This window comes from Neoarius graeffei, chromosome 6, assembly GCF_027579695.1.
Source record: "Neoarius graeffei isolate fNeoGra1 chromosome 6, fNeoGra1.pri, whole genome shotgun sequence".
Classification (NCBI taxonomy): Eukaryota; Metazoa; Chordata; class Actinopteri; order Siluriformes; family Ariidae; genus Neoarius; species Neoarius graeffei.
This window is the reverse complement of record NC_083574.1, coordinates 51,664,088-51,678,346: the sequence shown is the minus strand read 5'-3', so window position 1 is coordinate 51,678,346 and position 14,259 is coordinate 51,664,088. Positions and strand designations below refer to the sequence as shown.

Below are 14,259 nucleotides of genomic sequence, written 5' to 3'. Positions count from 1 at the left end.
TTACAATCTGCGTAGTAACGACATAAGAATGCCTTTTACCAGGTTTCATGAAATTCCTCTGATAACAGAGAGGAGTTGATTTCAGAAGGGGGGGGGGACGCTCATGATCATAATCCACCACGACAATCTCCCTTCGGGCCTGTCAGTCAGCAGAGGATTTTAAAAAAAAAAAATTGAATCACAGTGACATTTTTTCAATTTCAAAGCTGTCTCTCACCTATGAAGCACCACTGGTTTCTCCACAGGGTGTCCCAATAACTCCTGAATCTGATCCCACTGAGTAGAAAGAAAGACATTTAGCACATTTACCACGAAACATTTGGACATTGTCTCATTTTGCATTTTATTACAGTGGCGCTAGTAATATGCAGTCACCTTGCTGTAGGCGGTGAGGATGCAGTCTTCCTCCTGAGCATCAGGTCCATCTGAAAAACACGAAGGCTTCTAAGACAAGGCAGAGCCTCTATCTGTATGTCTCAATGTATTAAGGGAGACATAAATACTTTTTGGGAAAAAAAAGGTGAACAAGCCTCAGAGACTTCTTCACCCACCTTTTTTAACGATAAGTGGAATCTTAAAATCACATCGATGGTATCTGAAATTGGGAAGGGAGTGAAATTTAGGATGTCAAATTCAGTGAAGTACTAAACTGGAACGAATATTAGAGTAACATTACCAAAAAATCATGCCAAGATCCTTAAAACTCTTCAGAAAATGAAACTTGTGGAGCTTAATACATGCAAAGCACAAGTTATCTAAAAAAAAAGGTGATATTTCATGAGGAAAATCATTCAGAAACCTATTTACGGTCAACTCCCTGCACGTCTCCGCTCCACGCTACTAAACTAGCCATTTTATGTCCCTCAGCTGATGAAATGAGCTTCAATCCAATCAATCATTCATTCATTCTATGTGCACTGCCAAACAGAATTAAATAAAGGCAGCACGATACTCACATGTTGAAATTGTAATGGCCGGGGTAATTGGTGTGAAGAACAAACTTCTTCACCAGGTGGGTTGTCGAGTCAAACAGTATGTCCTGCGAGGAAAACAGGAAGTGTGTAATTTTATAGAAATAAGCTCGTCACTGCTTGCGATTTCTTTATATGGTCCAAAATGACTTAAAGGGTTCCACTAGATTGCAAAGGATTCACAAGGCATCATTTTGCAGTGTGATGTTTAGTAATAGAGCAAGGAAACTGGATTTGTCTCATGATTGGTAGGAAATTCCCAGGCACTTTAGTCATGTAGGTTTTGGGTTTTTTGGGACAGAAGGGGAATTTCCCATCATTTATTTGCCCAGTTACTACCAGACATTCTGAAACTGTGGTTTCCAATGTAGGATCAGTGACCTATAAAGACCGCGAGTTCAACTGCGATCAACCTGATCATATAGTTATTCTAGTTAAGCTTAGCTGACAGATCACTGGAACAGATTTAAAATTAAAGCAGTCTGTCAGGCCAATGCATTTCTTGCATGAAGATGTTAATTTCCTCAATAATTGAGAATAAAAGAGTCAACTTCAATATACAGTACCAGTCGAAAGTTTGGAGGCGTGGCACAGTGGCGTAGTGGTTAGTACTGTCGCCTCACAGCAAGGACGTTCTGGGTTCGAGTCCAGCAGCTGACGGGGGCTTTTCTGTGTGGAGTTTGCATGTTCTCCCTGTGTCTGTGTAGGGTTTCCTCTGGGTGCTCTGTTTTCCCCCCACAGTCCAAAGACATGCGGTTCGGCTAACTGGCAACTCGAAATTGTCCATGGGTGCGAATGTGTGTGAGAATGGCTGAGAGGAGAAAACCTCTCCAGTAGAAGGCAACGGGAAATCACTACCGTAATTCTTCCCTAAAAACCTGGATGGCTGAAGTGGTCAGAGTAGACCTGCCATCAGGCAGAACACTAAACAAGAACAACAGTTTGGACACACCTAATTCAACGGATTTTCTTTACTTTTATTAATTAAAAGAAATTTCATGTCTTAAAGTAATGATGGATATCGTTTCTCTTTACTTAGTTGAGCGGTTCTTGACATAATATGGATTACTACATTTGTGGAATAGGGCTATTTACTGTATTTTTACTATTTACAGTTTGATCTTGGACGTATTAAGGCAAAAAAAAAAAAAAAAAAAATCGCACTAATTAACTTTTGACGAGGCAGAGCGGTTAATTGAAAAGCATTCCAGGTGACTACCTCATGAAGCTGGTTAAAGTGCATATCACGGGTAAATTCAAGAACAAGATCAATGTAATTCTCCTATTTTATATTAAACTTTGGTCAAATATCTGTCACATTTTGCATTTTGTGCAATTTTTTTTTACCTTGTGCAATACCAGAAAAATTCAGTTGAAATCAAGCCATTTGAGGGGAACTGGTCCGCCTCTGAAAAAACTTGACATTTGGATTTCCAGGGAAACACTGATTTTCGTGACGTCACGTGTGGGACGCCTCCTTCTGAATCCTACGTCAGCGCTGGTTTGTTTATGAGAATACAACCTGGTGGTTTTCTGCAAATTTCTTCAACGTTATCGCGTAATTATTAAAATGGTTAACAGATGTATCGTAGGAGGGTGTAGCAACACCAATCTTGATGGGATTAGTACTCATCGTTTTCCAAAAGACCGGACAATGAGAGAGAAATGGGAGCGCTTGGTCTACACAGGCTGTGCACTGAAACCGTGCAAAGCTCGCGCAGCCTGCTGGCGCTTCCGCAGGTGACGTCACAAATCTGGCTCCAGACTCCCTTGGGATTTTTCCAGACGCGTTTTGTTATTTTATTTTTTTCTGCTGTAGACAGACGGCCTTGTGCAAAATTACCCTTCTGGATGAGTGTGTAAAGGGACATACTTTCATATAAAAAGTAAACGCTGGCTACGCTGAAGAATCTAAAATATGAAACTAACACTTTTGTTGATCACATAATTCCATATGTTATTTCATAGTATATTCAGTATTGTTCTACAAATGCAGAAAATGGTCCAAAAAAAAATATATATATAATTTATATATAATTTATATATAATTTATATATATATATATATATATATATATATATATATATATATATAAACCTTATAAATAAGTAAGGAGTGTCCAAACTTTTGACTGGTACTGTACTGATAGGTCGACTTTAATTATACCTGTTAATATGACTGGGGGAAAAAAAAAAAGTTTTGTACAAAATCTAATACTTTCACAGTGTAATAGTTTTGGGGTTTTGTAGGTTAAAAATTCAGGAACACTAATGCCTTCTGGCTTTAATTAAAAAATAATAAAAATACAAGAGTACAAATTGGCCTAAAATGTCCAATATTTAAAGATTTGGATTACATTCATAATAATCAATAAGGGAACCTATGGATTTTTTTTAAACAACTGAAAAGAGAACCTAGATGTCCCTGTTGACCTGAATGACTGAAAACCTAGACCTACATAAAGCAGTAGAACGCTGTACTTGCTGTGAACAGAGCTGGGTGACTCAAGCTGCAGAAAAACAGCTGCTTTCCTACTATAGGAAACCACTTACCACTCCCAGGGTGAAGTAGTTAAAGAAGTAGTCATTACACTTGGATGGGACTTGCTTGTGTGGAGAAGGAGAGTGGATCTTCATCTAAAAGATGACATAAGAGTTATATATAAAATCACAAAGGCATGTACATTTACAGAATTTAGCAGACACCTTTATCCAGAGAAACTTGGAGAACTGCTTTGTAGACACTACCAGAAATGCACTCATGCTAATTCACTCGTTCAGGGATGAAAAATTGAATGAATTAATTAAATTGTGGAGGTGTGTACGTCACAAATGTTTTACTGGGAAAACACACCACTTGTATTTTTCATACGAGCTACATCTGGGACATGGAGAACCAAAACCATGATATAAATCTCTACATGTCACTCGTGAGGAAATTGATGAATTGTTTTGATAAATTTGGGTACTTTGTGAATGTCTATACAATAAAAAAAAAAAAAAATATCACACATTGGCTTGAAGATATTAAGTTTATTTTCTCATGTTGAAAAACTCGCATTTTTCATCTGAAATGCATCACGGAGCTGAGTGACACATTTACCGATATTTCACTCCGATGACGTCACTCCCAGTATTTTCCCTCTGATTTGATGCGTGTTGTCAAAACGTGCGCGTTTATATATATTTAAAAACACACGGCACTGTGCAAAAGTCTTAGGCACGTGTAAAGAAATGCTGTAGAGGAAAAAATGGCTTAGAAAACAATGAAATGTTTCAGCATTAAAATAAACAATACTGTAAACAGCAGTAAACCATAATAAATGAAAAAGTCAATATTTGGTGCGAGATGACCCTTTGCATTTAAAGAAAAGAAAAACGTATTCTCAGGTACAATGAGTGCAATTTTATAAGGAAATGAGCTGTAGGTTTTACTGAGCATCTTACAGAACCAGCTACAGTTCTTCTGGACACTTTGTCACACTTGTTTCTTCATTTTGCACCAAAACCCAGTAACCTTCATTATGTTTTCTTTTTTAATCCGAAAAGTGCTCTCTTATGTAATATGCTGTTTAGATGCAAACATTTGTGTAACATTTAAATTTTGTGCCGGAAAACGAACGTTTGGACTCCAAAATGTTTTTGTCCTGACTCGATAATATACACTACCGTTCAAAAGTTTGGGGTCACCCAGACAATTTTGTGTTTTCCATGAAAAGTCACACTTTTATTTACCACCATAAGTTGTAAAATGAATAGAAAATATAGTCAAGACATTTTTCTGGCCATTTTGAGCATTTAATTGACCCCACAAATGTGATGCTCCAGAAACTCAATCTGCTCAAAGGAAGGTCAGTTTTATAGCTTCTCTAAAGAGCTCAACTGTTTTCAGCTGTGCTAACATGATTGTACAAGGGTTTTCTAATCATCCATTAGCCTTCTGAGGCAATGAGCAAACACATTGTACCATTAGAACACTGGAGTGAGAGTTGCTGGAAATGGGCCTCTATACACCTATGGAGATATTGCACCAAAAACCAGACATTTAGTAGAATTTAGCTAGAATAGTCATTTACCACATTAGCAATGTATAGAGTGTATTTCTGATTAGTTTAAAGTGATCTTCACTGAAAAGAACAGTGCTTTTCTTTCAAAAATAAGGACATTTCAAAGTGACCCCAAACTTTTGAACGGTAGTGTAGGTCATAAAATAGAAATCCATAACAAAGTTTGTATGAAAAAACAGGGTGCCTTAGACTTTTGTACAATACTGTGCATACGTATACATATATTTTTCCAAGTTTGTTACACATATGAGGAATGTGTCTTTGTGTGCTCGAGACATGTTAACATGCTTGGTGAAAATTCCTGTAATAAGGAAACACCTTGAAAATTAAAAAGAGACTTTGGAAGGCCATAAGCCTTTATAGAGGTAGCAAGTGCAGACCTCTACCTCCGAGTGAGCATTGGTAAAGTGTTGAAACCAGTTGCATACTTTTCAGTAAGCATTTTGAAACTATGAGATTATTGTATTGTCACTACCTTGTCCTCGGACTTGTAGAAAATTTTATGTGGGGAGCCTAGAGCGCTGAGAACATCGTGACACGAATCACCAAAGTAGATGTTCCTTTCCAGCGCACGCATTTTTGCATCAGCCAACACTCCTGGACCACACCCTGAGGAGAAGAAAAACAAACAAACAAACAAAAAAAAACCCACACCACACACACACACAATGATCAGTGCCAGTGCTTGCTTTGGAACATTGCTTGCCTCGGCTGACTGGAAGATAAATGCTGCATACTTTTCTTGTAAATTATGTACAAAATAAAAACAAACACACTGGGAGTTCTCTTCTACGAAAATAATCAACAACAAGGTGGTGTGATGCAGTCCAAAATAAACACATACTGAAGCTGATTATATTCCTATAAGTGCAGGTTCTGGTGCGTTTTTATGCCTCTGTCGCCACACAAATTTTCCAATCGTTATAGTTTTTAACGTGTTAAACGAGTGACATGTATTACTTTTTAACCAGTTATAGTTACATCAATGTTGTGAAATCACTACAAAGCTAGTTACTTATTATATTACATCCTAATAACTATACAGTAACTAAAAAAATTTCAAGAAATCAATCTCACTGTCATATAATAATATTGAAATAATTAGGAGATGGGAATGCTGTAGTTCTCTGTTAAATGACCACTTTATTGCAAGAGCTTGAGATGAGTGAAACTGACTATCATCCCAAACCTGCTGTGAGGATCCGCAGTTTGAGACCCAGAGGCCCTGTTCCATCCCTCAGAACATCCACACATTCTGCATACACATTACCGAGAAAGCAGGCCAGAGGCATCCCAGGAGCCCTGAGAGAGAGAAAGTGAGTAATGTGAAATAGTGTGCGCGCACATGAGGAAAGTAGTTTTGGAGTCATTTAAGCACTTGAACACAAATGGTATTTTAAATCCTATTCTCAATTCTACAGCTAATGTGTTGTTAAAAGAATGCATTAACATTGATTATTAAATTAGCTACACGTCTAGCGAGCATATCCAACACTTCTCTTTGCACTCACACTGAACAGGGTTGCATTTATAGACACACTGGCAAATGTGTAGAGCTGAAAGTCATTTATCGCTCTAAGATTGAAAATAATGCAGAGAATTTGTGCGAATTATGCTTCGGAATGCAACTACATGAAGGTTTTGTTTTCTAATAAGCACATTAATCTTCAGGATAGAATGATAAATAAATGTATGTAATGATAACGTATATACATATCACCTTTATTATCACGTTTCAAAACTGAGATTGTGTAAGCAACTTTATTTCTGCAGAACACAGGTTTCAAAAATTATTGGCACCCCTTCCCCCAAATACATAGACTGCTATACATGGCCAAAGATTTGTGGAACCGTGACCATCACACCCATATGTGGTTCTTCCCCAAACTGTTGCCACAAAGTTGGAAGCACACAATTGTATACAATGTCTCTGTATGCTGTAGCACTACAGTTCCCCCTTCACTGGAACTACGAGGCCCTAAACATGTTCCAGCATTACAATGCTCCTGTGTACAAACTGAGGTCCATAAAGACATGGTTTGGTAAGGTTGGAATGGAAGAACTTGAGTGTCTTGCACACAGCCCTGACCTCAACCGCACTTACCACCTTCGGGATGAACTGAAAGACCAACCGCACCGCAGGCCTTCCTACCGGACATCAGTGCCCAACCTCACTAGTGCTCTTGTGGTCGAATCGCCACAAATTCCCACAGCCACGCTCAAAAATCTATTTAGAAAGCCTTCCCAGAAGAGTAGAGGTTATTTTAACAGCAAATGGGGACTAAATCTAGAATGGGATGTTCAACAAGCACATGAGTGTGATGATCAGGTGTCCATAAAATTTTAGTCATCTAGTGCAGTTACTGAAGATTGTCCTGAAGAGAATAATAGCAGTGTTATGTTTAACAAATGTTAGAGACACTTGGAGAGGGATGTTGGTCCAGTCTTTCATGCAGAACATATTAAGCTGATTCATGTTGAGTTTGTACATACGACTTCCCTCTTTAATTCAGACCACAAGTTTTCAGAACACAGAACTTATCAGCATTATTGAAAATTCCTTCGACAGTCAACGCTTAACCTCCTGGCAGAGGGAACCAGGTTTTGGACTAAAATATCCTAACATGGATATAATGTACAATAGTGCAATTCTAAAACTAATTTTTTTTCCCTCCCCGCTTCCTCACCATCCTCCTCCAAACTCAAATTCTTCCAATTGAGGAAAGCTGCAGTGAGACCAAGCCATGAACAAAGTTAAGCTGCCTAGACCAAACAACATAGACCTTTGAAAGTTTATAATTAAGGCCCTGATTCTACTTAATGGGATTTAAAACTGATTATGTATTTATAAACCCATTAGTTATGCAGGTCAAATTACATCTGACTCATGTTGAAATCCTTTGGTTTTCCCCATGGTAATAAATGATAAAGAAAATTTACAAGTGTGCAAGTGCGTATTTCAGTGCTCTGAAACAGGACAATGGAAAATGCAACAATAGGAATCTTGGGATTTTTTTTTTTTAAAGTTTAATTTTTCAAGGATAATAATTTACAGTTTTTGGGTTGGTCATTGTTTTTGTCTACAGACAAACACTTATGAAAAATTTCTTATGAGAACTGCTTTTTTTGCACGAAATGAAAGGTAAGTAGTTTGAGTGTACTAGTTTTTAATCTTTCTGCCTACTCTTTCAGAGATTTTCTGCCTAGTCTTAGAGATTTTGTGTTCTAGGATTATGATTTGATTCACATGCCATGTATGCATACCAACACACAGCTCTTACTTGGTTTCTTGAAGGTTGTTTCCAGTGTAAATATACATCCTCTTCACTGTAGCTCCATGAGGAATCTGTCAGGAGGCCAAACCATAGGCAAAGTTAGGCAGTCAAAGTAAAATAACTTGGAACGGATTGACATACAGGTGTAGACATGACTACCATTTAATTTAAAAAAAAAAAAACAAAACACACACACACACACACACCCCAAGAGTCATCAGATCAGGAGATAACACATCCCCCCCCCAGCCCCCACATGAAACCCTACTCCAAATTTTCCTAAGTTTAACTGGTTGCCATGGAAATACAGCAAACCCCCCCCCCCCCCCAAAAAAAAAACCCACAGAAATCCCAAAATGTCAAAAGGCACAACTCCTCTAATCACTTAACATGACTGTCAGGTTTCGTGAAAAAATTCCTAATAGTTTGAATTATGCTCTGGAAACTAAAATGTTTACAGACGGAAAGAGCCATAGCTATATCCCCCCACATTACAGTGGTGCTTGAAAGTTTGTGAAGCCTTTAGAGTTTTCTATATTTCTGCATAAATATGACTTAAAACATCATCAGATTTTCACACAAGTCCTAAAAGTAGATAAAGAGAACCCAGTTAAACAAATAAGACAAAAATATTATACTTGGTCATTTATTTATTGAGGAAAATGAGCCAATATTACATATCTGTGAGTGGCAAAAGTATGTGAACCTTTAGGATTAGCAGTTAATTTGAAGGTGAAATTAGAGTCAAGTGTTTTCAATCAATGGGATGAGAATCAGGTGTGAGTGGGCACCCTGTTTTATTTAAAGAACAGGGATCTATCAAAGTCTGATCTTCATAACACGTTTGTGGAAGTGGATCATGGCACGAACAAAGGAGATTTCTGAGGACCTCAGAAAAAGCGTTGTTGATGCTCATCAGGCTGGAAAAGGTTACAAAACCATCTCTAAAGAGTTTGGACTCCACCAATCCACAGTCAGACAGATTGTGTACAAACGGAGGAAATTCAAGACCATTGTTACCCTCCCCAGGAGTGGTTGACCAACAAAGATCACTCCAAGAGCAAGGTGTGTAATAGTCGGTGAGGTCACAAAGGACCCCAGGGTAACTTCTAAGCAACTGAAGGCCTCTCTCACCTCTCTCACATTGGCTAATGTTAACGTTCATGAGTCCACCATCAGGAGAACACTGAACAACAATGGTGTGCATGGCAGGGTTGCAAGGAGAAAGCCACTGCTCTCCAAAAAGAACATTGCTGCTCGTCTGCAGTTTGCTGAAGATCACGTGGACAAACCAGAAGGCTATTGGAAAAATGTTTTGTAGACTAAGGAGACTAAAATAGAACTTTTTGGTTTAAATGAGAAGCGTTATGGTTGGAGAAAGGAAAACACTGCATTCCAGCATAAGAACCTTATCCCATCTGTGAAACATGGTGGTGATAGCATCATAGTTTGGGCCTGTTTTGCTGCATCTGGGCCAGGACGGCTTGCCATCATTGATGGAACAATGAAATCTGAATTATACCAGCGTATTCTAAAGGAAAATGTCAGGACATCTGTCCATGAACTGAATCTCAAGAGAAGGTGGGTCATGCAGCAAGACAACAACCCTAAGCACACAAGTCGTTCTACCAAAGAATGGTTAAAGAAGAATAAAAGTTAATGTTTTGGAATGGCCAAGTCAAAGTCCTGACCTTAATCCAATTGAAATGCTGTGGAAGGACCTGAAGTGAGCAGTTCATGTGAGGAAACCCACCAACATCCCAGAGTTGAAGCTGTTCTGTACGGAGGAATGGGCTAAAATTCCTCCAAGCCGGTGTGCAGGACTGATCAACAGTTACCGGAAACATTTAGTTGCAGTTATTGCTGCAAAAGGGGGTCACACCAGATACTGAAAGCAAAGGTTCACATACTTTTGCAATTCACAGATATAATAGTGGATCATTTTCCTCAATAAATAGATGATTAAGTATAATAATTTTGTCTCATTTGTTTAACTGGGTTCTCTTTATCTACTTTTAGGACTTGTGTGAAAATCTGATGTTTTAGGTCATATTTATGCAGAAATATAGAAAATTCTAAAGGGTTCACAAACTTTCAAGCACCACTGTATATGCCAGAAGGATTTAAAAAAAAAATAATAATAATAAATTGTGGACTCTTGAACATCCAATATATGTCTATATTGTACAAACAATTTATAATGGCTAAGGAAGAAGGAAAACCAACAATTCATTGAGAGGGGTGTTTTAACTACTACAAGCTCAACTTTAGCAAAGAATGATGTAAATTTGTCCTTTTCCAATAGCAAAGAGAAGTGTTTGAGCTTTTTGCTGTTATTAAACCCAATAAAGGGCAGGTTCTCAAAACATCTGTTTCTCAATCTTTCAGACTTTTACTATACCACTTAAATTCTTGAATCTGATGGGTCAGTAGGTGTTGATTAAGCTTCTATAACAGCACAGCTCTGACTGTAAAGGGTGTAACTAAAATGACAGGCTTATATTATTCATTCGTTTTCTTCGCAGGGTCGCAGGTGAGCCGCAGCCAATCCCATCCCAGACAACACTGAACAAGAGGCGGGGCCACACCCTGAAGAAGTCATCAATAGTAACAGCTCAATCACAGGGCTTGTAAAGCAGATACAATCTGAGGCTAACAATAAATGGATAAAAATGTTAAAGAAAAATAAGAATAACTTGTTTCACAGATATTCCTCAACATTGAGTGACTAATTTTTTTTTAAATCATGAAGCATTATTAACATCTCATCTCATTATCTGTAGCCGCTTTATCCTGTTCTGCAAGCTGGAGCCTATCCCAGCTGACTACGGGCGAAAGGCGGGGTACACCCTGGACAAGTCGCCAGGTCATCACAGGGCTGACACATAGACACAGACAACCATTCACACCTACGGTCAATTTAGAGTCACCAGTTAACCTAACCTGCATGTCTTTGGACTGTGGGGGAAACCGGAGCACCCGGAGGAAACCCACGCGGACACGGGGAGAACATGCAAACTCCACACAGAAAGGCCCTCGCCAGCCACGGGGCTCGAACCCGGACCTTCTTGCTGTGAGGCGACAGCGCTAACCACTACACCACCGTGCCGCCGCATTATTAACATATAAATTAAAATTTGGTAAATGTTGAGAAATCGCTGTGGTATAAAAAGAAAAAAAAACACATTGGGATGTGAAATAAGCAGCTTCAGGTTGTGCAAAAGCATCACACCACCAAGTGGCTGATTACTTCCTTTTCAATGTGCCCGGTCATGTTTTATTGCCTACATTCAGCGTATTTCAATTTCTCCTGAGATTAGCCAGTCGAAAGGTTTTGGGAATATGATGAAAGAATCTTGAAAATGATTTAAGCTTTGTGTGCAACAATATATCAGGAGGAAAGAACAACCAACAACGTGGACAGAAAATTTACCTCGTATTTCGGGGCTTCGCTCCATGAGTCTAACTGAAAGGAGAACGAGAGACCTCGGAAGTTCAGATGGAAGAGCTGTTCGGCAGCATTGTAAACTGGGTATGGAGGGACAATTATTTAATTACTATGAGGAATCCTTTAAAAAAGGTCAGCGCATGCTCAGTGCACATACCTCCCTACAGAGAAACGTAAACACACACACTGCACTTGCAGTTCAGATAAAATCAGCAAAGAAAGCAGTATTTATTCTCGTATAGGAACCGAGAGATTGTACTTTGTACCTCCTGGATGAGTAGCGCCAAAGGACTGGTCAATCTGCTCTATGGTGGGTGCTATTGCCTGAGAGTTAAAATGTACGCCACTGTAAGATAAGGAACAAGAGATAATGTTTGTTCTGTGCAGATGCAAACACACACATACTTCTAACCCTATTAGATTTTTCCCGCAGCAGGTGGCACTGTAGCTCTGAGCCAGTGACACTTATTTATTTCCCAAAAGTCTTTCAAACACAGGCTGTCATTTTCAAGCTACGCCCAAACAACTCTAAGTGATAGCATTTGACAGTTTCCACTATTATTTGATTCTGCATCTTTCTCCTGTAGTGGACAAACTGATCAAATATACTATATAACTGAAAATAATACATGCATGTTACATACCAGTATTTCAGTTTCACCTTGCTCAAGTCATACACTTCAATGACCTGGATATAATAAAGTTTGACTCAGTGGACACAGGTTCATGTAAATGCAAACAAATGTAAAAAGAAAACAGAACAGGCTGAACACAAAACACAACTAAATAAAACTGTTCAAAAATACAAATTCTAAATTCAAAAATGAGCAAAGCAATTTCTCAGCTTCCATAACTAGACCCCCCCCCCCACACACACACACAACCTTCAGTCTCTGATTCCAGGCATCAAACAGCAGTTTAATTCCATCCTGAGTCAAGTTGAGTATGAGGTCGTGACTGAGTGGCATCTATAAAGAAGAGAGTGTGAGGTTAAATGAACAAGATCTAGCATCAGTTTTGTGCCCCCCGATTACAAACTAAACACGATTGATCAATTCTTACCTGTTCGCTGTAGAGCACCTGGACATTCTTGATAATTCGGCAGTGCTTCTGCAAGATGGAAATGGCCTGGGCCAATGGCATTCCTTTTAGAAGTAAAAAAAAAAGGAACCTTTTCATTGTAGTAGCTAACCCCTTCTGAATATGAATATCAACATGGACTAACAGACCAATTTGTCTCAACTTTCTGAAATGTATTCTTTAGCCAAAGGATGAGGAATAATGGGGAGACGCAGAGAAAGAAAAATTCAATTTCAAAACTGTGTACAAGCTACATGCAGTGTGATATGAAGCGGCCCAATCTTTATTCACATTTATTCATTTGGCAGACGCCTTTGTCCAACACAATTTACAATTAACAACTAAGCAGTTGATGGTTAAGGATCTTTCTCAAGGACCCAACTCTGGCAGCTCGGTGCTGTTAGGATTTGAACTCACAAGCCTCCAATCAGCCGCCCAAAGCCTTAAAGAGAACAAAGTTTTCATTTATAAAATTCCCCGAGATGCTTTTTGTTGAATGATAAATTTAAGTTTCAAACATGTGCTGATCAAGACTCATCATCCTCACCCCCAGCCCTTTCCCCCCTCCCACAAGCCCCCCACTCCTCTCAGCTCCTCTCCTTCTCCCCCCGCTCCTCTCCTTCTCCCTGTCCTCCCCCCACTCCTCTCCCTCTTCCCCCCAACCCCCCGCTCCTCTTCTTCTTCCCCCCAACTCCCCTCCCTCTTCCCCCCCCCAACCCCCCACTCCTCTTCTTCTTCCCCCAACTCCCCTCCTTCTTCCCCCCACTCCTCTCAACCCCTTCCTCCCCCGCTCCACCCCATCCCCCCTCAACCCCATCCCCCGCTCCTCTCCTTCTTCCCCCTCATCCCCCCGCTCTTCTCCTTCTTAGCCCCTTCCCCATCCCCCCGCTCCTCTGTTTTAGCCCCTTCCCCCCATTCAGCCCCTTCCTCCCCTCACACCCCCCACTCAGCCCCTTCCTCCCCCCACTCCTCTCAGCCCCTTCCTCCCCCCCACTCCTCTCAGCCCCTTCCTCCCCTCTCAGCCCCTTCCTCCCCTCACAGCCCCTTCCTCCCCTCTCAGCCCCTTCCTCCCCCCCCCACTCCTCTCAGCCCCTTCCTCCCCCCCCCACTCCTCTCAGCCCCTTCCTCCCCCCCCACTCCTCTCAGCCCCTTCCTCCCCCCCCACTCAGCCCCTTCCTCCCCCCCCACTCAGCCCCTTCCTCCCCCCCCACTCAGCCCCTTCCTCCCTTCACCCCTGCCCACTCAACCCCTTCCGTCCCTCCCCCCACTCCTCTCAACCCCTTCCGCCCCCCCACTCCTCTCAGCCCCTTCCGCCCCCCCACTCCTCTCAGCCCCTTCCGCCCCCCCCACTCAGCCCCTTCCTCCCTTCACCCCTGCCCACTCAACCCCTTCCGCCCCTCCCCCCACTCCTCTCAACCC

At 40.5% G+C, this 14,259-nt stretch overlaps 1 protein-coding gene across 3 annotated transcripts in view; it reads right to left on the bottom strand.

Moving 5' to 3' along the window:
* phaf1 (phagosome assembly factor 1) overlaps window positions 1-14,259 on the bottom strand; it is a 31,080-nt gene that overhangs the window by 9,883 nt on the left and 6,938 nt on the right. For 2 of the 3 annotated variants that reach the window (XM_060923805.1, XM_060923806.1), the window contains 13 exons: window positions 12,823-12,905; window positions 12,645-12,728; window positions 12,405-12,448; window positions 12,027-12,106; window positions 11,746-11,840; window positions 8,319-8,383; window positions 6,227-6,339; window positions 5,513-5,646; window positions 3,524-3,607; window positions 957-1,039; window positions 552-595; window positions 376-425; window positions 218-276 (listed from right to left, as the gene is read on the bottom strand). In XM_060923805.1, the coding sequence (XP_060779788.1) occupies window positions 218-276; window positions 376-425; window positions 552-595; window positions 957-1,039; window positions 3,524-3,607; window positions 5,513-5,646; window positions 6,227-6,339; window positions 8,319-8,383; window positions 11,746-11,840; window positions 12,027-12,106; window positions 12,405-12,448; window positions 12,645-12,728; window positions 12,823-12,905 (1,018 nt within the window). The remainder of the gene's footprint in view (window positions 1-217; window positions 277-375; window positions 426-551; window positions 596-956; window positions 1,040-3,523; window positions 3,608-5,512; window positions 5,647-6,226; window positions 6,340-8,318; window positions 8,384-11,745; window positions 11,841-12,026; window positions 12,107-12,404; window positions 12,449-12,644; window positions 12,729-12,822; window positions 12,906-14,259) is intronic. The other variant, XM_060923807.1, reaches the window with a different exon arrangement.